At 44.8% G+C, this 27,804-nt stretch overlaps 1 protein-coding gene across 1 annotated transcript in view; it reads right to left on the bottom strand.

Annotated features, from left to right (window-relative positions):
- The window catches only part of Wwp2 (WW domain containing E3 ubiquitin protein ligase 2), a 105,633-nt gene that overhangs the window by 29,613 nt on the left and 48,216 nt on the right, over window positions 1–27,804 (bottom strand). Inside the window, 2 exon segments of the mRNA XM_032887400.1 lie at window positions 10,268–10,478; window positions 20,573–20,700. Coding sequence (XP_032743291.1) covers window positions 10,268–10,478; window positions 20,573–20,700 — 339 coding nt within the window.

Here is a 27,804-nt window from a genome sequence, read left to right as displayed (position 1 = left end):
AATGTAGGGACCAGTCACCTACAGACTGAGTTCAAAGCCAGTCTGAGACACAGGAAACCTTGTCTTTTTTTTTTTTTAAGATTTATTTATTTATTATATATAAGTACACTGTAGCTGTCTTCAGACACACCAGAAGAGGGCATCAGATTCTGTTACAGATGGTTGTGAGCCACCATGTGGTTGCTGGGATTTGAACTCAGGACCTCTGGAAGAACAGTCAGTTCTCTTAACCACTGAGCCATCTCTCCAGCCCAGGAAATCTTGTCTTAAAACCAAACAAACAAACAAAGCCATGGCACATAGAACACTGGGTATCCTACACAAAGGATTTCTTGTTACTACTTAAAGTAACAAGAAACAAAGTAAAGAAACAAATCTTTGGAAGACTATAATAGAATTATTTGTGTTTTTCCAAAGCTGTTGATGTAGAAGTTCAACTCTCTACTGGTTAAACACAAAAAGAAACAACAACAACAAAAAATATGTGAAAATCATGTCTTTCCTGGGCCTGGTAGGGCACAGCTGAATGAGGAGGCTGAGGCAGGGGATCAAAAATTCAAGGCCAACCTTGAATAGCAAGACCCAGTCTCAAAACCAGAGAAGGGAAGAGTGAGGAGAGGGAGGGAGAAGAGACCCAGTCTGACTCATGCTTTGTACGCATGCTCTCATAAGAGATGCCTCTGCACCCACTCCTTCTGGAAGCTGTGGCCACTTCCAGGATGAACCAGAAGATTTCCTTCCTCCACAGGGATGTTCCCGGTCAGTTTCTGAGTCAGAAATCTGAACACACTGCGGCCTCACGCCTTCAATCAGGTTCCTAGGCAACCTTGCACATTCATGCTGGTGCCTGGCTTCAGTGGGGTTTTTTCCTCAACAGAGAAGGGACTGTGTTTAGCTCTATCCTTCTCCTGGGGCCTTTCCTGAATTCTGAACTAGAACTTCAATCTAAGCACACTAATTTCCTTTTAATAACTACCAACAGCATTTTATGTCCCCTAAGCCCAGGCTGTCAGAGTAGCAGCTACTGAGTTTCCTGAATTAAGTCTGTTTTCTTTTCCTCTTCAACCATCCTGTTTTCTTTGCCTTAGGGAAATGGAGTCTGGCAACATCCAAATATCAGCTTTTACAGAAAATCAAGACAAGTCTCAGAAATGGTCTTTGTAATGCATACATATATGCGCGTCAAGACACACACACACACACACACACACACACACACACACACACACACTTTTCAAATGGAAAGCTGGCAACAAAGCTAGATAATCTGAAAACAATGGATGAGAGCAAAAATGAGTATTTTCTTTCTAAGGCAACTTGACAACTTGCTCAATAGCACTTTCTATATGAATCACCTGAAAGTTAGCAATTGTTCCTCTAGAACAGAGTGAAGGAAGCAATCACGCATCAGGGACGTAGCTGTCAGAGCATCTTTTATGGCCCGCCACAGCAGTGGCCCCAGATGGTGCAGTGTGAGAAATGCTATTTCTATACTAGGGGATTCCACTCTCAAAATAAACTGGAAACAAAGTTATTCAGATGTTTGCAACATATTGGATAGTAAAGCAAGTTAATAAACAACATGCTTGAGAAAGTCAAAACTGAGTTTCAATAGTAGAGGCTGGGAAGATTAGTATGGACTTTTGCCACTGGGCTTGAATCTGACCCTCAGACCCACGCAGCAGGAGAGAACCAACTCTTGGAAGTAGTCTCCCACCTCCACATGCTCACAAAACAAATGTCATGAGAATTTAATCATATAAACATTCTAGTTTTAGTTAAATCTAAATTGACACTGTATGATTAACATACTGAGAAAAAGACACTGCCAGATAAAAATGGCATTCCGACATTTATAAGTTGCTTGCTGATTTTAAGGAAGGTCAGATATCAAAGAGAACATGTGTCAACAATGGGCGCTGAAGAGATGGCTAGGAGGCAGAGGACATTCCTTGCTCTTCCTGAAGACACTTGGTTCCCAGCATCCCTGTCAGGTGCTCACTGCCACTCCAGTTCCAGGAAATCCAAAGTCTCTGGCTCCTTCAGGCACCTCACTCAGGAGCATTTATCCACGCATACAAACATAGTTCGAAATAAAAATTAAATTTTTTTTTAAAAAAAAAATCAATAAAATGAGATTCTGTATGTGTGTAAGAATGTTATAACTCAGAACAAGGAGGCACACTGGATAAGCATACACATGCTGAAAACATGTGTGTACTACATGCATACAACAATCCCATTTTTAACTTTTAAAAAGTTGCTTAATTTTATGTGTATAAATGTTTTGCCTGCATGTCTGTTTGTGCATCACATGTATGACTGGTGCCAGGAAGTCAGAAGAGGGCAACTCATCTCCTAGAACTGGAGTTAGGATGGTGTGGGCCTCATGGGGGTGGGTGCTGGGAATTGAACCTGGGTCCTCTGAAGAACAGCGGTGTCCTAAACTCCTGAGCCACCTCTGCAGCTCCATTTCCTTTAAGGCACTGTACAAAGTAAAAATCGGTAAGGGAGAAAGGTACCTGCAATACATATGATTGCACTCTCTAGCACATACAAGGATCACTAAGGACAAAAAGCCAGATGGTGGTAGTGCCCGCCTTTAATCCCAGCCCTCGGGAGGCAGAGGCAGGTGGATCTCTGAGTTTCATGCCAGCCTGGTCTACAGAGTAAGTTCCACACACACAAACAAACAAACAAACAAACAATAAAACAGCCATGAAGCTACATGTACCACCTCAGTACTCAAGAGACAGAGGCAGGAGGATAACGAGTTCCAGTCAGACTCCTAGGCTACAGAACAAGTTCAAGGCCATCCTAAGCTACATGAGATCCTATCATAAGTAAACAAATCCAACAGATTAAAGAAAAAAACCCACAGGGATGGAGCAATTGCTTAGCAGTTGAGAGGATTTGCTGTTCTTACAGAAGCCCTGGGTTCAGTTCCCCTGTATCTACATGGTGGCTCACAACTGTCCATAACTCCAATTCAAGTTCTTCTGACCTCCAGCACACCAGGGCACATATGTGGCATAGAGACAGACAGACAAAAGAATCATACATACAACATTAAAATAAATAAATCTTTTTTAAAAGAGAGAAACACAAATAGCCAAATAGAAAGTGGAACAAAATTACACCAATAAAGAAGCAAAATATTAAAGAGTTTCAATAATACACAAAGAAATTACAATTCAAACCACAAAAGATGCCAATCAAATGCCTTAGATTGGCCCAATGGAAAGAGCTGACAATGAACTTTAGCAAGACCGTACACGGCCGCCCAAAGAAAAGTGACTCTACCAGCAGACCTGAGGAAGCAGTTTGAGGGGGGTTTCCCACTGACACTGACAGTCTGTGGTGCAGGAGTCCCACTTCCAGAAGAACAGTTTGCTTTCCTTGCTGTTATGCTTTTTGTTTTTACGGATGAGAAAGAATCTCACTCCAAGCTGTCCCCAACCTTGTTGTATACACCATACTTAAGATCCTCTTGGATCTGCTTCCTGAGCGCTAGTTCTCCATCTAAAGTATGCAATCACATGGAATCATTAGTCCGTTTTTACTATACGGTGCCTGGCAGAACTATTAATTGGGTATTACTTCCCTGCCCCCGACCCCTTTTCTTAAGCCATGCTGGGGATCAAGCCCAGAGCATTATGTGTGTTAGACAAGCACTTTACCCCTGTGCTGCAGGCCCAGCCAGTGCCAGGACAGTTCCTACAGAAACAAGCAAGCATTCAAAAGGCATGCACAGGGGAAGGCCTCATGCAGCACTTGTAGAGGCTCATGAGCACTTGCTCAGGCTGCAATTGTAGAGAAAAGAGAGGTTGCACAAACTTCTACTGTTCATACACAGAAAACCACATGACCCATTACGTGGATGTGACCACATTTTAGGCATTCCTATACACATCAACTGTATCAGAGAAGGGCATACAAGACTTTCAGATGTATTTAAGAACTCAAGGTTCTTTGGAGGAGATGGGGGCTACATTTATTTGTTTGTTTGTCTGTCTATTTATTTAGGGGTCGGGCACTCGGGAAAGTCAGGGGACAACTTGTGGGAGTTGGCTTTCCTTCCATCTTTCAGGTTCCAGGACATCAGGCTTGCTGTTGTCCTTTACCAACTAAGGCATCCCGCCTGCCCCCATCCATCATTTTATCTGCATGCGACTAATAGCTTACAAAAGTACAAGCACATACTATCACACTACCAAAGGCTGTAGATATGTCACCTTGGTGTCAGTATCTGTCACCCCAGGTGAATTGTTCAGGGTGTCCTCACTTGCGGCATAAAGACAAAAAATAGCTAACTCGCATTGCATTAGTAATAAAACAGTCTCTGGGCTGAACTCAGCAATCCCCAACTCAGCGCAGAGTTCATGCCATCTGGTAGCTTCTGTTGATGGTCAGGAAAATGACACAAGGTACATAAAAGCATTGATGCTTAAGTCTAGAAAGGTCTTTGACCCTGCGGTTGCTATGCTGTGTCTGTACCCCCAACACCCCTCCTCCCTCCCCTGCCAATCAAGGATCTTGTTTGATTTTGCTTTGTTCTTTTGTGGGTTTTGCTTTTTAGATTTTTGAAACAGGGTCTTTTACTCTGTGGCCCAGGCTGGTTTCAAACTTATCTCTTTAAAGCACGAAGGATGCTGATGATGCCGAGATGGCTATGAGATTCCGTATTCTTGAGGAGCTCTCAAGAAAGCACAGTAAAGATGGACTAATGGTTGTATGTGACTGCATACTTTAGATATAGGAAGAGCACCTCATGACTCAGTAGTCCACTGGGCAGCAGAGTCTTTTGGAAGGAAGATAGAACATATACTATTTGAGTTATTGAAGCATGGAATAATCTTTTGGGGCGTGAAGAACAAGTCCATATTCCACAATAACACAAGGTGTGGAAAGGGCACAGTCTCCAATATAACCCTTTAATCCCAAGTTACTAAAAATGTGGACCATGAACCAAACTGTTAGCAGTCCTGAGCCCAAAAGCAGGTTCCTTAGCTTTTAGAAACTTCTGTGTCTTTAACATTGCCTCAGCATCTAGGTATGTAAGTGATCCCTTGAACAGAAGATAAAACAAAAGTGAACATTCATTATAGTTGAAAATTTGGAAGTAAATGAGTAGCAGCCCTCCTGAATGGCATGATCTTCATTTATAGTTTGTAGAGCACTATAAAATGCTCTGAGTGAGTACTTTGGTTAAAGCCAAAATCAAGTTTGAAGTGAGATTCAGTGGAACAGGCTCGCTTGTAACTTAGCAGATGCTCCAAAGTCCCCCGTCTTTTTGAGTGTTTCTACAAAGCACCAGAAAACTCTCCAAAGCTGTCTCAAGGACCTCAAAGTCCACCCCAAGAAGCTCAGGGTCTCCAGCGTAGGGAATGGGGACAGGGCAGACAGCAAATATGGAAGGGCCAAAAAACGCTATTCCATTAATCCTACTCTGAGGCAGGAAACAGAGCAGCCAATGACTTGGGAGGAACAGGGATGGTGTGAAATGGAACTGAGGTAAGCCGGCAGTCCAAACACAACGTCCTCTCTTATGTAAGAAACCACAGCCGTGTGCTAGCTGCCAGGGTAAAATAATGTGCCTCTGTGTGAGCGACTTGGAGCTGAGAAACTAGGCCAGAATGGGGGTTTGTCAAAGCCATGTACACATGGGCTGTTCATGGGTATTCTGTCTTCACAGTGGGCTCTGACAGTGAGAAAAACCAGACACAGGGCCAACTGACCAAAGTGGCCACACTTTCTAGCCCTTGCATGGACCGCTACCTCACATGTGCCCAACGCCCCTCCTTTCAATACACACTTACAACCTGGACATTCTACACCCTTCCAGTAGCTTCTTTGGGGCTAATTAAGTTAAAAGCTTTAGGGAGTAAAAAGGAGGACTTCCAGACAGGCGGAGAGAAATGGACCAAGGAATGTTGCATTTGGCCTTAGGCAGCTTAGGTTTCAGAAGCCCTCAGCCTGGAAGCACACAGATGTGTGCAACCATTCTTTCCTGCTATAAATTTCAGAAGACCAATGTGGCAATTCTTGGAATCCCCAGTGAACATTTCCCACCCCTCAGCAAAGGAGATGGAAGATCTGAGGAGACAACGTTGATGACAGCCACCCAAGGCCCAAGCAGGCAAGGTCGCTTGTTCAGAGATACTTCTAAGAGCATCCAGCAAGCAGGAGCTTTGTAAACGAAGAGGAGCGTTCCTTTCTGTGACAGACAGACAGACAGACACAGAAAACCCAAAGCCACTTGACCCAGAGAATGAAGGAAAATGTTATATTCTGTCATAGATGTTCTCTCTTTAAAGCCTCAGAAACAGAAATTCATCCAGGTGAAAAGGAAGAGAGAAAATGGGGAGAGAAAGGATAACATTTAGATGTCTACATTACAAGTGGATCTCGGGTCACCTCCAGGCCACAGTGACAGAGTGACTTGGTCAAGCAATTACAGGTATGAGAAAAGACATGCATACATGTCCTACATATGGCTATACATACATACATACATACATACATGTCTACCAGGGATCACAGAGGGCTGATTCCTTCCTGAGAAATGTCATTAACCTGAAACTTAAGGATTTAAAAATCAAGATGTTGGGGTTGGGGATTTAGCTCAGTGGTAGAGCGCTTGCCTAGCAAGCGCAAGGCCCTGGGTTTGGTCCCCAGCTCCAAAAAAAAGAAAGAAAAAAAAAAAATCAAGATGTTGAGGAAGTTTTGAGAGAGCCATCATGGAGGAGGACCCTCAGTTTGGAGAGAGGGTAGTTTGTGGCCCAAACTAATTTATTACAACTAGAGCTTAAGAGTATGGGATGGTAGAGTGGCTTGCACAAAAGGCTGAGGGGTGGATGGAGCCCCATTTGTCAGAGATTTTCAGCTTACTTAAGAATTGAAAAATGTATCCCTAAAGACCATAGGAAGAAATGTAGCATTTTAAGTAGGAAAGTTCATGCTTAAGAGTTTTACTTTAAAAGATTAGTGTAAAGATGATGGTCTGGTGGTCGCCTAGGCCAATGGTAGGCCATTTTCAGGACAGGGTCAGACATATCAGAGGACGGTTGAGTTTCAGGTTGAGTTAAGATAAACAGCTAATGCAGTGGGCTCAAGACAGAGAAATGAACACTGGCATCAGTTCTTGAGGAAGCCAAGGGATTGGATCAGGCATCCAGAGGAAGAGCTTAGTGGGACCAGAACAGACGTCATAACACACAGCATTTCTCACTTAGCTCCACATTTGCCAAGCCCAGCCCTGGACCTGCCATCTCTTAACAGTAATGACTAATTTGTCTGACGGGAAAACGCAGGCCGGTGAGATGGCTCAGTAGGTAAAGACACTTGGCAACCTGAGTTTGATTCTCAGAACCCACATGATGAAAGAAGAGGACAAAGTTGGGCTGGAGAGATGGCTCAGCGGTTAAAAGCACTGACTGCTCTTCCAGAGGTCCTGAGTTCAATTCCCAGCAACCACATAGTGGCTCACAACCATCTGTAATGGGATCTGATGCCCTCTTCTGATGTGTCTAAAAGACAGCGACAGTGTACTCATATAAATAAAATAAATCTTTTAAAACAAAAAGAAGAAGAAGAAGAAGAGGACAAAGTCTCTAAAAGTTATCCTCTGGTTTCTGTGTCTTTGTGTACACACACCTATACAAACTTTCTAAAAAGCCACAGAACTAAAAACTTCTAAATAAAGAAATATGCATCATGTAAAGGCAGTGGTCTCTCACTTGGACACTGGCAGAAGCTCAGTTTACATGCTTTGTTTGTAAATTTTCATAAAAGATAAAGGTATTCTGTGATTTCTCCCAGTGCCCTCCTGAATTGGGAGGGTCAATATAGAAACTATGTCCTTTCTGGGTTCCAATACCAAAGAGCCAACCAAAAAGCTGCTCTCCCCACTACCGTGAGCTCAGCAGTGCTAGTGGCTGGTTCCAGTAAAAAATGACAATCTCTGAGCCCCGACATGGTCCTCCAGACACTGAGTGAGGTACTAAGCACCCCTGGAAACCTGGGGCTCCCATACTCTTCTCTGAATACCCTACACATAAAAGTGAGTCGAGGCACCTCCTTACCCCACCTACCCCACACACACATGGGCCTTGTCACATTCTAAATGCTCTAAGAAAAAGACACTGTTCAAACCCTACCTCAGAAAGTGTTTTAGCCTCTGGCCAAGAGAGGAAAGGGGTGGGGGACAGGCTTCCCTGGGCTGCTGAATAGAGAACGTTTCAGAGCCTGGAGTTTTCCAACAGCTTGGAAACAGGAAGTGCCCAATCCCAGAGAACAGTAACCCTCACACACACCCTACATAAAGACATGTTGAGCCATTAGCCCTAATTGCCTGTGACTGACACAGAGCGAGGCCGGCCTTCCAGGCATTTGCTCAGGGGAAAGAAAACAAACAGCTCACTGGGGATGCAGGCAGCCATTTTCTCTCCTTCTTGCCAAAATGATTCTGCTCTGTTCCTCTCAAATTATAGCACACAGAATTTGAAAGTAAGAACAATAAAGTCTCCCACTTAGGAAATAGAAAATAGAATTTCTACAGGGATACACAAGCAATTGGCTAATAATCTTCTTTAAAAATCAAACACACACACCCCAAAATAATGAAAATAAATAGCCTTTTCAGAACTCCCTCTCGCCACTCCAGTTTTCTTCAGGTTTGAGAGAATAATAATTATCTGCAATGGTTTCCATTTGATCAGCACACTATTAGGAGAAAGGAGTTTTCATGAATGCTAAATACAAGCAGCAAAAATCATACACACTTTCTGATAGAGGCTTTTTAACAGCTGAGAGTTCAGAAATGGCTTTATGAACAAGGCATCATATTCCCCCATGAGGCAGGAGACACCTTTCCAGTGTCTGCATGAATTATACACTGAAGGAATACACATCATCCTCAACCCTACCTCAGCAGGTCACTAGTGCTGAGTAGGACAGAAATGGGCTCCTTTTAAACTCTTTCTGTATTTACAGACCACAGGAATGGTTCAGCTCTCTCTCCTACCATGCAGGGCCTAAGAACTGAGCTCTGGCTGTCAGGCTAGGCAGTAAATACTTCACCTGCTGAGCCATCTCTCCAGCCCTAAGGCAATTTATCTTCCAACAAGCATTACCTGGGGTAGGGGTGTACCACCGGGCAAGTGTGAGAGCTGGAGGGCAACCGGCAAGAGTCAGTTCTCTCCCTCCACTTGGGAGGGTCAGGCTCGCAAGCACCTGATGCTAAGCCATCTCGCCAGCATGGCACATTGGTTTATCTTGTACATACTGATGACGAGGGTGGACAGTGGGACTAGCCCTGGCCACAGCCAGTCTTAACTAAAATAAGATCGTTTCCCAGGTAAGAAAGAGAAAGGCTCTGCCCTTGTGGTTCCTTCAAAACCACTTCAAAGCAATCCTGGCCTGTCTCTCAGCATATTTCACACACACCATTTATGGAATCCCCTACAGGAGGATGCTTGTTATCACCATATAACCCACAACTAACTCACATAGCCAGGCCTCATGGGTAAGATGGACGGATGGATTCAACGGCTGAAGTAATTTATTCTGTACCCTGGGAAAAATACCCATGTCCTTTTAATTTTTTTCTACATTTGTTTATATGGTGTGGGGGTGAGGGGGCTCAAAGAACAACTTGCAGGAGCTGGTTCTCTCCTTTTACCATGCAGACATGGGGACTAAACTCAGGGTGCCTGGCTCAGTAGCAAGTGCCTTCATCCACTGAACCATCTGGTCAGTTCCCAGAATCCACGCTCCTAATCCCTATTCACTCCACTCACGACGTAGTCCAAATGAGCTTTCCTTTGTCTTGCTGGAGTTGCCATCTGGGTCGAGATCTTTGCTATACAAAGAAAGCAAGAAAACAAGTACCCAACTTAACGCTGGCCACAGCTGTGGGAATAACAAAGTCACAGTAACTTAGCACCTAAAGCCTGAGTCCTTTGTGGACTGCCAAGGTCAAGTTCAGGAGGGAAAAGCTAGTCACTAGTCAGACATTCCCCGCCCCAACCCAGGAAGGCAACGAGCTCCTTGTTCGACAGAAGCTGTCCACTTAAGTCCCAGCATAAGGCAACACTGACCACGCAGATGGCTCCAGGGCTCTTCCAGAGGTACACAGAGCAAGCACTTTTACACCACTCCAGCTTTGCCAGAGACGCCTGTGCAAAGAAGACATGTGGGCCAGAAACAACCACATCGTTTCTAGCCTGGTGAGGAGAATGCCATCCTGGGACACAGGACTACTCACCCAGCAGGAAGAGCATCAGGGGCCTGGGCAGCAGCAGGGAGCTGCTGTGTCCCGGAAGTGCTGGGCTCTTCTCCCTCAGCTGGTGTGGACGGTGCAGGGAGAGATGTCGTGTTGGGATTTGGGGATACACTCGAGGCTGCAGCAGGCGGCGATGTCACACCAACAACCGACAGTTCTTCAGGATCGCTGGCTGTCGTAGGTTCCTCACTCACTGTAAATGCAGAAACCATACTTAAAGATAACAGGAAGAAGAATTTTTCTTTTACTAGATTTCACATGCCATACAAAGCATGTATCTGTGAGACCAGCCTACTCAGATTAGACAACTCTGAGTTTTATAAAACCAGGCCTAATGCGAGCTAGTTCTGGCACCCAGAAGGTAGAAGCAGGAGAATGGCCTTAAGTTTGAAGCCAGCCCAGACTACACAGTGAATTTCATGCCAATCAGGTCTGAGAGCAGCCAAAACAGGACTCTCAATTCTATTTCTAAGGGTACATTTGTTCTTTATACCGTGGGAAGACCTTTGCGCACACACACTATATAATATCATAATCACAATCAGCACAGACACACTCATGAGAGTTTGTTCTAAGTAATCTACCCTAGTGTGACTCAGGAGAGCTGACTAAAGGAAAGATTTTATTTTATTTTTTTGTTTTGTTTTTTGAGACAGGGCTTTTTCTATGTAGCCTTAGATGTCCTGGAACTCACTTTGTAGACCAGCCTGGCCTTGAACTCACAAAGTCCTGCCTGCCTCTGTTTCCCGAGTGCTGGGATTAAAGGCATGCACCCCCATGAAGGCCCAGGAGATAGCTGATAATAAAAGTATAAGAGACAGTAAGGAGAGCTGTACCATGAATCTCACAGACAAGGCGTTTCACCCAACCAAGGCTCCAGAATGACTGGCTACCTTTGCTCCCTCTCCCTATAGGTGTGCTGGCAAGAACTTGAAGGGAAGGCAGGTTTTCTGGAATATTAAGCCTGTTTTCATGGGTTTCCAGATCTCTAAGTAAAGTATAGTTTAAAGATTCAATTCTTGGGGGCTGGAGAGATGGCTCAGCCGTTAAAGGCTAGGCTCACAACCAAATATATAAGATTCAATTCTTGGGGCTAGAAAGATAGCTCAGTGGTTAAAAGTGCTTGCTCTTCTTCCAGGTGACCGGCAGCAGGTTCCCAGCACTCACGTCAAGTGGCTCCAGGACATCAGTCACCTCTGGCCTCAGATGCATATAACTACACATAACTAAAAATAACAAAATTTTTAAAAAGATTCAATTCCTGTCTCTGCTCATCAGTGTTTTGGTGACAAGTGACATAAACTCTGGTATTCTCGCTATAGGGCTACATAGTAAGGTCTAGGCCAGATAGCCAGGGCTACATAATGAGAACTTAGTTCCAAGAAACAAACAACAAAAGCATTACTACAAACATTATGCCGGCAGGGGTGGTGCATGCCTTTAATCCCAGCACTTGGGAAGCAGAAGCAGGAGGACCTCTGTAAACTCAAGGCCACTCTGGTCTACAAAGTGAGTTTCAGGACAGCCAAGGCTAACCTTGTCTCAAAAAACCAAATTAAAAGTGAAAGAAAAACCATTAAACTAAGTTAACCATGCCTTCCTAAAGGACGTGAGAGAATAAATTGTGTGTTGTGTGCATGGGATGGACACCCACGTGCACTTGCATGCAGAGACCACAGCAGAATATCATGTGTCTTCTTCTATCTGTCGCTCTCCCTCATTGCTTTGAGCATGGTTGTGTCTCTGAACCAGAAGCCTTCTGTTTTGGCGAGGCTGTCTAACTAGCAGGCTCTCAGGGTCACCTGTCTCTGCCCTCAAGGCTTGTGGGCACATGTAGCTGTGCCTAAATTTTTATGTGAGGTGAGAATCATGAGATGGAAAAGCAAACACTCTTACCTACTAAGCCACCTCCACAGCCCTGGAAAATGGATCTAAAGTAAATTAATTAAATATAACTTTTTAGGGCTTTCTATATGCTATGGTTACTCTGACACCAATACAAGAGTAGCTGCAAGGAGGAGGGTATCAGAGAAGTACACTGGCGTTAAGTGCAGCACAGCCAAGCCCAAGTCTATAGGAGGACGCCCTTTTCTTTAAAGTTGCCAGCTGTCTGCTAGACACAGACAGTACTTTTCTTCAAACACCTCTGCAAAGAGGTAAAAAAAACTTCCATAATTTTTCTATTATTTTAATTTTATGTTTGTTAGTATTTTGCTTCCATGTATATCTGAACTACATGGTAAAATTGAGACAAGAAGAGAACGTTGAATCCCTTGGAACTGGAGTTATAGACAGTTGTGAGACACCATTTGGGTGCTGGGAATTGAACCCAGGCCCTTTGTAAGAGCTGCCAGTGCTCTTAAGCAATGGATCATCCCTCGAGTTCTCCATAATGTTCCAGACAGAGGAAGGGACTAAGAGCTGCAGAAAGGGGCTGAGAGCTAGGAACTTGTGTCTGGTGAGGAGACAAGCAACAAGGGAACAAGCTCCCCACCCATCCTAGCTCACTTTCCTTCACGCTTTCAAGGTCACTATGTCTACACGGACCCCAAGAAACTCCCATATCCTCTAACCTGAAGACAGATCAAACAAGAGAACTGTAATCTTTGAAAATGTCAGAGCCATACATTTATATCAATGCAAAACTTTTTATTTTTTTAAAGATTTATTTATTTTATGTATATAAGTACACTGTATCTGTCTTCAGACACACCAGAAGAGGGCATCAGATCCCATTACAGATGGTTGTGAGCCACCATGTGGTTGTTGGGAATTGAACTCAGGGCCTCTGGAAGAGCAGCCAGTGCTCTTAACCACTGAGCCATCTCTCCAGCCCCATATGTAAAACTCTTAATTCATTCTTCTCTTCCTAACTCAGACACTTGCTTTGTAACTCCCCTAAAGAATCAGGCATGCTTCCTTCTTGATTTCCTCTGGGGAGTTCAACACAGCTACAGGTTGCTGGTGAGCAGACAGACTTGAAGGAAGAGTAGTTCAACTCTAGCAGCTGGCCTCAGTTCTCCATCCCCAAAGCAACTCAAAATCAGTATCTGGCTGGGCAGTGGTGGTGCACAGTTTTAATCCTCTGACTCTGAAAGGCAGAGGCCAGTGAATCTCTAAATTCTAGGACACCCAGGGCTACACAGAGAGACCCTGTCTCAAAAAAAAAAAAATAGACAAAGAGAAAGACAGACAGAAAAAATTAAATACATACATAGATACCTTTTCTCATTAGTCTCCTCCTTGACTCCTATACAAATGCTATTTCCTCACTGTTTCTAGGCTGTCCCTTTCTAACTGTGAACTATTTCTCCTAAATAGTATTGGGATCTGACCAAGAGAGTCAGATGACATTTTCTGAAGATGTATTTTATGTGCTTTGCTACACAGAATGTCTGTGCATTACTTATTCTGTGCCTGGTGTCCGAGGAGTTCACAAGAGGGCGACAGACCCCCTGGAGTTAGGGATGGCTGTCAACTACCATGTGGGTGCTAGGAATTAAGTCAGGGTTTTCTGAAGGAGCAGAAAGCACTCTAACTGCTGAGCAGTCTCTAGTCGCAGATGACAAACTTAAATTAAACAATGGGCATTTCTGACTGTGGGGTGGGGTGGGGTGGGGTGGGGTGGGGTGGGGCTCTTCCTTTGGCTTACGTCCTTTAAGCCTCACACAACCTGACAGCAGGCTCCTCAGCTATCCCCACTTACACTGTGAAGCATTTCCCCAGGAGGGCAAGTAACGGGCATGCTCATAGGACATCTAGTTCATACCTTGCTGTCTGTCCAGGGCTTAGGCCGCCCACTCCACTTATTTGCACATCGTTCAGTGTGCATCAAGACTATATGTAACTGAATAATTGCCAAAGTCAACTGGCTAATGCTAGTTGTCAGCTAAAACCAACACGTCTTCCCAGGATGTCACCAAGCCAGACTTCTGAGGTGTGGGTTGCCAATGGTTGAGACTTGGGTTTTATTTATTTACTTATTTTGCAGTGCTGAGGATCAAACCCGGAGCCTTGCATGGGTTGAGCAAGTGCACTGCCACTGCGCTGAGCTGGAGTCTCTGCCTCAGGTCGGCCTGCCTTCCTGACGGTGTTCGCACTACCTGGCAGAGGCTAGGCCGGCCGCTTAGTAACTAAATGTCTGTAATAAGTGTTTCTCCAACATAAATGCAAAATTTTATATTTATATTCTATCCACAAAACAGATAGCTGGTCATTGCTTATACAGATTCCACAGCCTTGTGGCCTCAGCTGTGCTACCCAGAGCTCGTGCTGGAACAGCACTTGGGACTTGGCAGAGGTGTGTTTTCAACTTTTTATTTTGTTTGGTTTGGTTTTTGGTTTTTGAAACAGGGTTTCTCTGTGTAGCCCTGGCTGTCCTGGAGCTCTCTCTGTAGACCAGGCTGGCCTCTAACTCACAGAGATCCACTTGCATCTGCCTCCAGAGTGCTGGGATTAAAGGCGTGAGCCACCACTCGTGTTTCCAACTTTTACTGAAAGAGACCAGAAGGCAGAGCCTTGTCTTGGCTTATACTTTACTCTGTCCAGTCAAACACTGTTTGATAAATACTTATTCAATAAATATGCATTCACTAAACTTAAAATTTAAAAAAGATGACAAGATGGTGGATCCTTTACCTGATGTCCCCTAGTGTTACTATTTTATAGAACCATGGCACATTTGACAAATTCTTTTAAAAAAGGAAAAACGTGTACAATACTATTAACTAAACTCCAGATTTTATTTGAATCTCACTAACTTTTCCACTAAGTCGCTTTTTCTGTTCTAGGATCCAACCCAGGATCCCCACTGCCTTTAGCAAGCACACTTTTATTAGCTCATTTGTCACTCCAATAGCCCATGAGGAAAATGTCACTGCCACTTCACCGAAGGCACGCAGGCTGCAGCCAGGACTATTCAGACAGGTGCGTGCAAACAGCGAGCAGCAGAATCGCTGCGCAAACCCAGAGGACTGTAGGGAGGAAAGAAGGGAGAAAAAAATGAAGAGAGCTTGAGTGCGCTCCTGGATGGAAGAGGAGTGCAGGAGCCAGGGCAGGGAGGTGGGTAGGTGCCATGGCAACAGGACAGCCATGGTTGCTATAATCGTGAGTGTTTCACAAGGCTCCCCTGTGATGTTGGTTAAACACTTCAACTTTATGAATCACATTCATTCAAGGATAGGAAACCCTTTGGCCAAGAAAAAGATCAGGAATTGGACATTTTTTCTTAATTCCAGGCAAGCCAGTCTACCAGTTGATGAGCTACAACTTCAAAGAGAAAGAGAGAGGAGATTTGTTTCGAAATAAGGTGAAGGGCACTGAAGAAGATACTCAACATCGACCTCTGGCCTATACACAAAGGCGCATGCACATACACACATGCATTTACTTGTACACACCTTGAACACATACATGAAATCATTCATACATACATACATACATATACAAAGAATATTTTTTAATAGGGGCTAGAGAAGACCTGAGTTTTGTTCCCAGCACCTACATTAGATGCCCATACCCACACATAGACACATGATTAAAAATGACAAAAATAGATGGGGTGGTGGTACAGGCCTGTAATTGCATCACTTGGGAGGCAGAGGGTTTGAGGCCAGCTTGGTCTACGTATTGAGTTCCAGGCTAGCCAGAGGCTATCACAGTGACACTCTCTCTCAAAAACAACAACCATGAATCTTTAAGCAAAAAGAAAAACGGTAAAGTTATATGAGAATAAAGGGTTAAGGGTGGTAAAGCATCCCTCAGTGTCTGCCTGATGGTAAGATTAGATCTTAATTAGACTAGGTAGATTAGTGTAACTCCCACTTGTAGCATGCCTTTAAAACTTAAAGTCCAGAATTTGTTTTGAAAAATCTATGAAAAAAGAAAAAAAAAAAAGAGAGAGAAAAATCTATGAATTTTCAAAGAGAAAAGGTAACAAGGCAGAGCTAGCCCTTATAGACATCAGAAGACAGAGCTAGCCCTTGTAGACATCAGAAGACAGAGCTAGCCCTTGTAGACATCAGAAGACAGAGCTAGCCCTTGTAGACATCAGAAGACAGAGCTAGCCCTTATAGACATCAGAAGACAGAGCTAGCCCTTATAGACATCAGAAGACAGAGCTAGCCCTTGTAGACATCAGAAGACAGAGCTAGCCCTTGTAGACATCAGAAGACACACTATGCCAGGGCTGGAGAGACGCTCAGCAGTTAAGAGCACTGACTGCTCTTCCAGAGGACAATTGTCAGCACACACATAGCAGCTCACAGCAATCTGATGCCCTGTAAGGAGAGCATCAGGCAGTCACATGGTGATAGGCACATGCAGGCAAAGCATCTATATGCATAAGATAAAACTTTTAAAGACACTATCCCAATAATCAAAATATGTGGAACTCACTCAAAACAAGAAATAAATCCTCACGGTATAGAAGAAAGCAGTAAGTGCTAAACTAAGTGAAAGTCACATGAAAAACTGCGTAATTAACACTCAATACCGGGAAGGTTAACTTAGGGCTGGTGTGTGGCTCAGTAGGAAATGTGTGCGTACAGGAGTTCAATCTCCAACACCCAAACAAAATAAAATAAAAACAGAGATAGTAAGAATAGGCCATGAGGGGGTTGGGGATTTAGCTCAGTGGTAGAGCACTTGCCTAGCAAGCGCAAGGCCCTGGGTTCGGTCCCCAGCTCTGAAAGAAGAAAAAAAAAAAAAAAAAAAGGCCACGAGGTAGAACTCATTAACATTGAGAACAAAACAGTTTTTACAAGGTTAGAGAAAAAATTTCATATGCTACTTTGTGAAGTTTTTATGCAGCCTTGGCCACATAAGCAATCTTTTTTAAAAGAAATTTACGGGGTTGGGGATTTAGCTCAGTGGTAGAGCACTTGCCTAGCAAGCGCAAGGCCCTGGGTTTGGTCCCCAGATCAAAAAAAAAAAAAGAAAAAAAAAAAAAAAAAAAAAGAAATTTACTTCATTTTTATTGATTCAAGAATTGCACTACAGAGAAGCCGTGGCAGGACAATATGGCAGGTAACGTTATTTACAGGTTGTTATTAATGTTCTTAAGGGATGGATGGTACTGGGCTTTATATGTTTAGGTGGGCAATTATATCTTATCAATTGGGCCAAAAAAAAAAAAAAAAGAATTGCACTACAAAGCTGTCTATGTTCAGAAGCCTCTGCATACAGAGTCAGCTACTCAGGAGAAGGGTCCAGGGGACAGCTAGAGCCTAGGCATTCAAGGCCAGGCAGGACAACACAGCTAGAACTGTTCCTTCAAAACTATATTTCTATTTTTCCCCAGAGCAAACCTGTTTGCAAAGAGGAAAGCATGCCAGTGGAGGGGCATAACTGTAATTACAACACTTTAGGACACAGGCAGGGGAAGTGCTCTATGTTCAAGGCCAGCCTGGAGTGCACAGTTTTCCAAGCTAGCTAAGGCTGCACAACGCCACTCCTATCTCAAACAAAACAAAACCAAACAAAAACTGAGGAACCAGGTAAGAGCTGAGGGAGAAGAGTTCAATGATGCGTGGCTGTGAACCGCACTACAGTTCATTATTTTAATCTGAGTTGGGATCTCATAGCCCTGGCTTCCCTTGAACTCAGTTTATGAGGTGGCTCACGCAAGCTAGGCAAGTGCTCTACCAACTGTCGATAAGCTCTACTCCAATCATGGAGACCGCTTTTAAAAGTAAACAGGGGCTGGAGAAGAGAGAATGGTTGAGCAGTTAAAAGAGTTGTTTTCTCCCTAAAGTCTGTTATGTGTGTGAGAATAATACACAGCCAACAGGAAACTATTAAATGAATCTTGCATGCCTGTGAAAACTCTACCAGGAGGCACATCTGGAGAGTCTTTCAGAGGACTTGAGTCCAGTTCCCAGCATTCACAGTCACAATCTCCCAGCCGAGGAGAGTCAGAAGAAAGGCAGAGGGGAGGCGGCAGCTGAGGGGAGGCAGAGGACAGGAGAGGCATGGGCCTTTGTGTGTTAGCAGGCAGGAGCTGCCTTGAAGCTGGATTTTAGGAATGGTTTGGGCATTCAGACACACTAACAAAACATGTCCAAAGCAGTCTGGAATTAGACATGTGTGGCTCTATAAAAACATGGCTGGCCCCTATTTCATAAGCCAGAACACAATGTTCTGGAGACAAAGACAAGAAACAAAGGTACCTAAAACTGAACATAAAGAAAGTAAAGGTTTGCTGCTATCCCAGACAGCTAGAGAGATGGCTCCGTGGTTAAAAACTCATATTGTTCTTGCAGAGGACCTGGGTTCAATTCTCGCACACAAAGAGACTTACAATCACCTGTAACTCTACCGTCTGGGAGGATCCAGTGCCTTTGAGCTCTTTTTATAAAAGCAGAGAGGGTGGAGGTTAACCTGGCTAGTGTACAAGGGATCGGGGTGATGTGGCCTTGCTTTCTAAGAAACACACGTTTGCTGCTACTCAGAATGCTATATATGCTTCTGTGCAACAGTCCACAGGCGCTTGCTTGCCACTCCTTAATGCAGATGGGAAGGGTCTAGCACAGGGATATGGTGGTTGTCCCCTGAGCACTAGGCAGGCTGAGAAAGTGGCTTCTGGGACTCCACATCTGCAGTTACTTTCATCCAAGAGGTTCATGGGAGCTGGTTCATTTCCTTCAGGCAGGTCCGCAACTCCAGGAAGGAAGTCAAGGGACACCCCAGACTTGCATTTCACCCCACCATTCCTTACACACAGTTCGATAACTAGGCAACAGAAGCTACAGATGGCTCTCGAGCCCCACACACTGTTTCCTGAGACCTGAAATCCATGTCACAGCCAACCAAGTAGAGTGCTACTCAGTCAGCCTATCACGGGCGAACAACAGCCACAACGACAGGCCAAGTGCTGCATCTTCATGTCACTTGTGTGACCACAAACAGGCATCTACGAATCACCCCCGTGACACTCAGCTGGAATTACACTCCTCTGTCTACAGGCTGTGGAACCAAATGTCCGCGTCTCCTCTCACTGGACCCAAAGTAAAGACACAAATGACCAAATGACCTGCTGTCACTAAAGACTAAACAGTCCTCAAAAACTTTAGAAAATGAATGTTTGCCTGACACTGTCCAGTGAGACAGAAACAGGATGAAAATGATTGACGTTGTAACAGGCCTTCCCTTCCTGAGGATAGGGAGACAGAGCCAAGTGCAGATAAATTCCTAGGTGTGGCTAGCACCAAGTGTCTCCTCTCTCACAGTGTCCACGCTGGAATGGTGACAGCAGTATCTAGTACGGACTTCACACTTTTCAGTATCTCCACCCCTAGAATGCTGTGGCCTTTCCCACTCAGCTCTTAGGGCAAACTCAGTCTTTTCTTTTTCAAACTTTGACAAACTCCCTAAACTGGGATTTTTTTTCTCAAAAAGCTCACGTGTAAATAAGACATCTAAGGCTGAGTGTAGTGGCCTTGGGTGAGTGGTAGGTATATCCCTATGCATTTGAGACTCATTTGTCTACATAGTGAGTTCCAGGCCTGCAATGAGACCCTGGCTCAAAAAAAAAAAAAAAAAAACAGCACAGTGGGACTGGGGACAGGGCTCAGTGAGTGGTTAAGTGTTCTCACAGAGGATCTGTTTCAGTTCTCAGCAGCCATACTGGGTGGTTCCTAAGTGCTGTAACTCTAGTTTGAGGGGCCATAACACCCTCCTCTGGTCTCCAAGAACACCTGTATGTGTATAGTGAACATAAATGCCCTCAGGCACACACATACACATAAAAACCAACTAAATAAATCTTTATTTAATCCAAATGAAATCCAATATTGGTAAGTAATTAATGAGAAAAACATACTTTAAAATTTTTTCTATACAAAGGAATATTTTCTTTTTCACTTTTATTTTGAGACAGAATCTCATGTACCCCAGGCTGACCTTGAACTTGTCATATGGCCAAGATGACTTTTGACTTCTACTCCTCCTGCCTCCTCTACCTCTCAAGTGCTGGGATTATAAGCGCGCATATATGAGGTGCTAAAGACTGAAGCCAAGGTCTATCTCAGGCTACCAATTGAGCTAAACTCCAGACCCGAAGGACTATTTTAGGCATGCACAGGAACATGGAGAATAACCTTAGGTGTTCAGAAATAAGCCAAAGAGGTCAGAGAAGATGGGTCGACGGGATAAGTAGTGGACTCAAATTCACACAATGCTGGCAGCTTCGCACTCCACTATACTGTGGCACAGAAGGCAGTGTCCCAAGTACACAGGACAGGCAAGGGCATCCTGCTCTGGTGCGGCGGCCGCTGTGTCGTCACTCACCTGTGCCATTGGCTAAGCCACTGCTGCTGGGGTTCTTCACAGGTTGGCGGTGGCGGTTCCTAGCACCAGGACTTTGTTCGCCAGTTGCTGTGGCTGTCCTGGCTGAGCCACCTGAATGTCTGTGCGTCCTGGGGGTTCAGAGTGTAAAGCAAACCGACATAAGTCACTGTGCGAAAGACGTTTTCCCTCTCTTGCTATTTATTAGACAGGCCCTGTAGCCACTCCAGCTTTTCATTTAACAGGAGCTGGCTCCGAGCAGAGACCCATGGAAGCCTCCTTCTTGGTAAAAGCCCAAAAGGCAGCTTTGTGCAAACTTTTCCACTTGAAGTAAACAAATCTAGAGCAAATCACCCCACATCTGAAATAACTGGCAAATACCCTGTGACCATCGCATTATTTTTATTGGGCCTAAGTATTAGAAATAAAAAAAAATCTGGATAGAGGGTTGATGAAATAGTCTCCCATTAGGTAAAAAGGGTCCAAAAATGTATGCAAATCAACTTTCTCTATCGCTGGAGAGATAATTAGGCAGTGTGGGGCAATGCATATGGCGGCACATCATACCTCGAGAAGATAACTCAAGAGCTCCTGGTGAGTGAGACAATACAGAAGTGGCCTCACCTACAGGGATGGAAGGATCTAGCAGAAACCTATCTGACATTTTCTCAGAGCACAAAGCAAGGAGGAAAATGTATCCTTGGGCTTGTTTTATAGCCTGCCTTCATTCTACTCTGTGAAAACTTCTGACTTCTAAGTTTCTCTGCTCTTTGGCTTGGCTCTTTCATTAACAGACATTCTCAGTATGCTCATAGTAATTTCATTTGCAATGACCAGATGGTTTAAAGGCCATCTTCTGAATGAAGACAAGTCTGTTTCTTTCCAGGAAAGGAATCAAAGGTTGAGAAAACAACTTACACCACCACAGGGCGCAGGGCTGAAGGACCATAGACAACAGAACGGATCACAGTGACCCCAGAGGAAAACCTTACACACTAAGCTACACCCCATGACCTGGGCCCTGCACTTTAAGGTACCAGTTCACTCAGCACAGCCACTCTGACTGACAGGGCCTCTACTGCCTCATTCACAGGTAAACAAACAACAGGAAGTTCTACAGAGCAGAAGCTTGGAACACAGTCCCACCCATTTTCTTGGCTGGAGATGGACAGTGGACTTGGGGGGGGGGCTTTTGTTGACTTTCTCTGGGGCTACTTTCCCCTAGTCAGTTGGCAAGACTTGACCTCACACAGCTCCCTGCTGGGAGGAGTACCCACCAGAGAGCCTGCTGCTGAGAATATCTCTCAGCAGGCTGGGACTAAACCCTGCAGCATAAAGAACAGCCGGCTTGGTAGGGGTTCGGAACCATCCCACCGCATACCTGCCTCTGCCTCCTGAGTGCTGGGGTTAAAGGCATTCAGCACCAGCCCTGGCTTTCAGTAACAGACTCTTGTGACAAGATGGACATAAACCAAACACTAATGGTGATGACCTTAAGGAGCTCTGAAAAGGGATTCTTTGGTTTTGGTGTTTGTGTTCTTAGATTTTTTTCTAGTTGCTTTCTCAGAGCTTGTATACTTCTGATAAGGAAAAAAACCCATAAAAGTTTTTTTAAGAGAGAAAGAACAGTTGTGCTTAGGGGGGACAGGGAGAGAGGGAATGCAGATGTGGTGGCACACATCTGAAATGCTAGCACTCAGGACGCTGAGGCGGGAGGACTGCTGAGGGTTTGAGAACAGCCAGGGTTACACTGCAAGTACCAGACTAAGAGCTACAAAATGAGATTTTATCTTTAAATAAATTAAAAAACAAAAACAAAAACAAAACAAAAAAACCCAAAAAGCTGATAATGGTGTCACACACCTTTAAGCCCAGCGGCTACGAAGTGAGTGAGAACAGAGAGGCAGAAACAGAGCCAGACTTCAGGACCCAGCAAACTCTGGAGTCCACACTACAGAAAGCCAGTGTGGTCCTTGTAAGCTGAAAGAGGACACGACTCAGCCACAGAGGTAAGGGCTCAGTGCAGACTTCTCTGTTCATCTTATTTTTCCTCGAACTAATTTCAAAACTCAAAAACTGTCAACCATACCTCCAAGAATTTCAAAGCCCCCACTGGTGGGAAGAAATAATAGTATTAAGTGCTTCACCACAGAAACAGAAAGAACACACACCAGTTCTGGAGGGAAAGGTGTCTGCTGCAGCAGCTGTCCAGTGTGGCTCAGTGTACGCATGTGTTGAGGGCAGAGAGCTTGAGAGAGATGAAATTAGTTAATGAAGGTGTATTCCCGCCAAGAGTCTTCTTCCATAGACAACAAAAGACCTTCCTGGTTTGTAACTACAGTTCCTCATGGAGTTGAAGCAGCAAGGACACTGTCAGACACACAGGCGTTAACCAACCCGGGTAACTTCCGGAGCCAAGGTTCCTTGCTTGTCATTTCTGTCAAGCAGCTGGATATGGATAACAGGGTGGGGCTCATGGCTCTCCTGGCTCCTCCTCCCTCTCCTCCCTCTCTTCCCTGAAAGGGCATGTGGTCAGAGTTGACAGAGAATGCTTTCAGAAATGTTTAACCACTAATGACAGCAGCTTACCCTGAATGACAGGCTGGAGCAGGGCCGGGATTAGCCCATAAGTCAGGGGCAGCTGGGACCACTCTGTGCAAATGGCTGCCTCACAGCTGGGCCAACTGCCCACCTCTCTCTCTCTCTCTCTCTCTCTCTCTCTCTCTCTCTCTCTCTCTCTCTCTCTCTCTCTCACACACACACACACACACACACACACACACACACACACATATGCATACACACATTCTTTCTCTCTCTCTACATACACACACACACACACACCCCAAATTAACTATCTATCTATCTATCTATCTATCTATCTATCTATCTATCTATCTGTCCCCCTCCCTCTCTCCCATCTCTTTTCTCTCTCCATCCCCCTCCCTCCTCTTGCCCTTGTATTACCTTCAAAACCCCTTACCCCTTACCCCTCACAGGGAAGACAAAGCCTTACCAATTGAGGAAAAATCTCTTCAGCAGTTTCCTCTCCTGGGTTGCTCACTCAACCCTTAAAAGATGCGATTGTGTCGTGATTACCAACTGGCTCACTCACTGAAACCACACACCACAGGCCAAAATAGCACTAGGACAAACTCAGGCAACGGGGAGGAGATGAGCTGGCCTCTGCCACAGGCAGCCTGGCTTCAGCTCTACCAATGACTCCAACTTTGGCTTCATCCCCCTCCACACTGTAGGGGCAAGAAGTTTCTATGAAGCCCCCCTCCCCTCCACATCTACACACTAGGCAATGAGGAGACAACTTAACCACCATGCCAGTCAGGCCAAACTCCACGATGGTGTCAAGTTGCTCAGTTATAGAAACTTAGCTCTGTTTCTGTCAAATCCTCCTTCGAATGTTGGTAATATCCTTACCTCAGTTCCTCCCTCAGGAACTGAAGCCACCGAGCAATTCCAATCAAGGCCAGAGCCTGGGATTCTCTCCACACTCCTCTCTGAAGCAGAGGAGGTCTAGGCAACTGCTCTTGGCTTTCATCTTGGTCCTGAAACTTTGTCTGTATCCTGATGACCACAGTCTTAGATTCTTGAGACATCTTGTCTCATCCTTTTTGTGAATCACTGAACTGTTATTCAACTGTTACTTCTGACTGCCAGTCCCTGTCTAGGACTGGAACAAAACAGGTCCTGACCCCAAGAAGCTGACACCACAGAGAAATACAGTAACCTGCAGTCTTGCTCCAACACACCTGTGTTGCAGGATATCTGATCACACTGTGTACCCCGAAATTGTGTTATTTACTGAAAAAACCTGTTTCTAGTTGTGGTGTGGCTCAACCCTTAGCACCTTTAATCCCTCTGGTTGGAATACAGACACACCCTTAGTACACATCTTTAAACCCAAAACAATGAAGGTAAAGTTAGTTTGTAGAAGGAATCCCCTATGTTTGAAAGTGATGTCTAATTGAGTGGCAGAGAAAGGGACAAATCAGAGAAAAACTTAACAGAATAGGATATGCCCAAGGAGAGAGCAGTGCAGAGGGAGAGGGCAGCTTTACCAGGACAGCGGTATAGAGACAGGTTGTAGATAAAGAGAGCAAGCTAGATGCAGGTGAAGACAGAACTAGCCAGAGAACTAGGAGCCAGAAGACTAGAATAGACTGCCCAAGTTAGTGTGAGGCCAAGCAGCAACTCAGTCAGAAGCGTGAGAAGCCAGACTGAATCAGTGTGGAGAGGAGTTTGATTTCAGCAGGAGCTGGAAAGGTTGAGTTATTCAACAGTAAGTCTCAGAGACTGAAACCAATCTAAGCCTAATAAGATTGTACAGAGCCTAGACGCTTCCAGGACTAGGCCTAGGCTAGCAGACGGAGGCAGTGAGCTTGGAGACAATTACATCAAGTAATCAAGATACTTTTATATGCTTATGTGTCCATAATGCTGCTGTGACAAACTGTTCTTTCAAAGACACTGCCCTGACAGGGGCCCTGAGCAGTAGTTCAGTGACTAAGAGCACCAGCTGCTTTTCCAGAGACCCAGGTTCAGTTCCCAACACCTGATTCAGTCTGCTCACTGACGTATCTAACTCCAGCTCTGAGGAGCCCTGAGGCTTCTGTCCCCCATCAGCATCTGTACTCGCTGTGCACACACTCACGTGCAAATATACCTACACATAATTTAAAATGAGTCTTAAAACATTTAATTAAAAAACAACAAAAAGACAGTCCATGGACTGCAAATATAGAACTACAAAAGAATTTTTCTCTAGAACACATAATGTCTTAAGTTAGCTGAGTATTTTAAAAGTAAAAGGTGTGAACAGATTCTTCTTATTAAAGGCCTGCAGATAGTAAAGAAACGCAAAAACATCACCAGCACCCCGAGCTCTTAGGGAAATGCAAATGAAAAAGACAATAAGGTATCTTGTTTCCTTGTTGTGGTTTATGTTTTTATTTTGAAACAGAGTCTCATCTTGTACACCAGGCTGGCCTCACACACAAAGATCTAGCCGCCTCTGCCTCCCAAGTACTGGGATTAAAGATATGCCCATCTTACTTCATAACTTAAAAATAATAGTAATAACAGTTTGTATATTTCAGTCACAAAAGAACTGTCTCACTAGCTGAGAAAAAAAATAAAAGGTTTAAAGGGCAGGTAACTTGCAGAGGGAGAATAGCACATGTATACAGAAGGAGCATTGATGTGATTGTGACTTAAGACAAGCCTAAGGCCCTACAAACATCTCTGTTGGTAAACGTGGAGATTCCTTAAGGCTGAGCACTTGACTTCCAGATGCCACGCATACTGCTCTATCTCAGTAGCAGACCTGGAACATGGAGTTCTTTGACCTTCAGACCTGCCCATTGGTGCAGGAAAGAGAAGTTTGAGGACCTCACAACTGATGGCTTTCCTTCAATTGAACAAAACAGGCAGACATTATACAGCCTAATAGATGTATCAATCTGTCTGATCAGAATCAATCACACTTGCTTGGGCACGTGAAGCAAGAGGGCACCTGCCCATCACACTGTCCTCTCCTCAGACTCTTAGCTGGCCATTGTCTATTAATAGCGGCATGGGAAAAAAGTTAAATGGAGCTGGGCCAGTTTCCAGTAAGAGAATCAGCAAGAAATGGGCATTTAAAATAGAAGTAAAAAAAAGACAAAAGGGGTGGGGGTTGGTGACAGAAAAAGAAGCGCCTCTACCATTCCGAGAGGTATCTATAGGCAAGCCTCCTCTACCCGTCTCCTTCTCAGACACCTCACTCAAACATCAACTCAAAATTAAGAGAGAAATGGAGGTGGATGGATAGGATGGATAGGTGAACCAAGGAAGGCACAATTAGAGCTGAAAACAAGACCATCTGAGTCATCCCCAGAGTAATGGGGCCAGCTCTACACCCCACCTCGAAGCTGCCAGGCTCAGGAAGGACAGGAAAGGAAGACAGAGCACTGCTGTCAAGTCTACAGTAAGACAGACAACTAACCTCTGCTCAGCCTGGGGAGACAGCAATGCTTTCTGTGCTTGCTACTGTTCTGGACTCCTAAGAGAGAATTAATTGTCCCTCATCTACTCTAATTTCAGGTCGCACGTTGAGCTTCAGTGATCAGAAAACCCCACTCTGCCAAACTCACAAGACAGCTCAAGTTCAGAAGCTCAGAGGCGAGGAAATGAGTCAGCACAGCATTGGAAGACGTAAGAAAGTCCTCAGACAGAGGCAGTAGCATGTGAGACTGTCAGAACCAGCGGTAAAGGACATGGAGCACTCACACAGGAATCTGTCCTGTGGGCCATCAACCTCCACTAACACACAAGAAGAATCTGCAGAGGACTGGTCTGCAGAGAGCTGGAACACCAAGGTGTCTGTCCAACCTCTCTTCTTCCTACTGGAAGTGGCTGTATCTTAACCTAGCCTTTCACTGCCTCCCTGGAAGACAGTTCTAATCCTGAAAGAACTGACTACTGACCAGGCCCTAGTATCTGGCCCTAGTATACCCCCTAGTTTATCAGGGGGTCCTTTGTATCCAAGGGGTTCTACCTCCACGGATTCGATCAACTGGGAATCAAAAAGAATGGGGGGGGGGTGGTATGTATTGAATGCAGACAAACTTTATTTTCTGATATTATTCCTTAAACTATTTGCATGGCCTTTGAAGGGTTTATGTAGAGGACTTAATGTATATGGGAAGATTTAGGTAAGTCACATGGTTATACCACTTTACCTGTGGGTCTTGAGTGTTCATGGACTTAGTCTAAGGAGGATTAAGAATCAGTCCCCAGGGCTAGTGAGAGGCAACTGTACTGGGGACACAGTGAGTTATTTCTAACTGTTCTGACATGACAAGTCACAAGCCAGACATGCAGCGGGAGGAAGGGAAGAAAGAAATGAACATTCCCCTAACTGCTGCTGTGCCCTCCTACCCAATAAATACAGGCCTCTGCTCACCTGCTCACCTGCACACCTCTCCTTGGACTCTCAACCCACCTGGACCCAAAGCCAAAGCCTGGGTGTGAACACCCAGTGCAGACCGCCTTCAGCAGCACACTGCTGCGTCCTAAGTCCTCGCCACTCCCACTATGCTGCTTTGATTTCAAGTTTGTACTTGGTTTTGTTTCTGTTAGTTTAACATCTGTCTTCACTAAGGTCTATGAAAGAGGAACATGCCTGGTTTGTGACTCTCCGTACCCAGCAGTTAAGACACAGTGGTCTGGTGAATGAG

Source organism: Rattus rattus, chromosome 17 (genome assembly GCF_011064425.1).
Source record: "Rattus rattus isolate New Zealand chromosome 17, Rrattus_CSIRO_v1, whole genome shotgun sequence".
NCBI lineage: Eukaryota > Metazoa > Chordata > Mammalia > Rodentia > Muridae > Rattus > Rattus rattus.
Note: the sequence above shows the minus strand (reverse complement) of the source record. Positions and strands in the feature narration are given on the sequence as shown.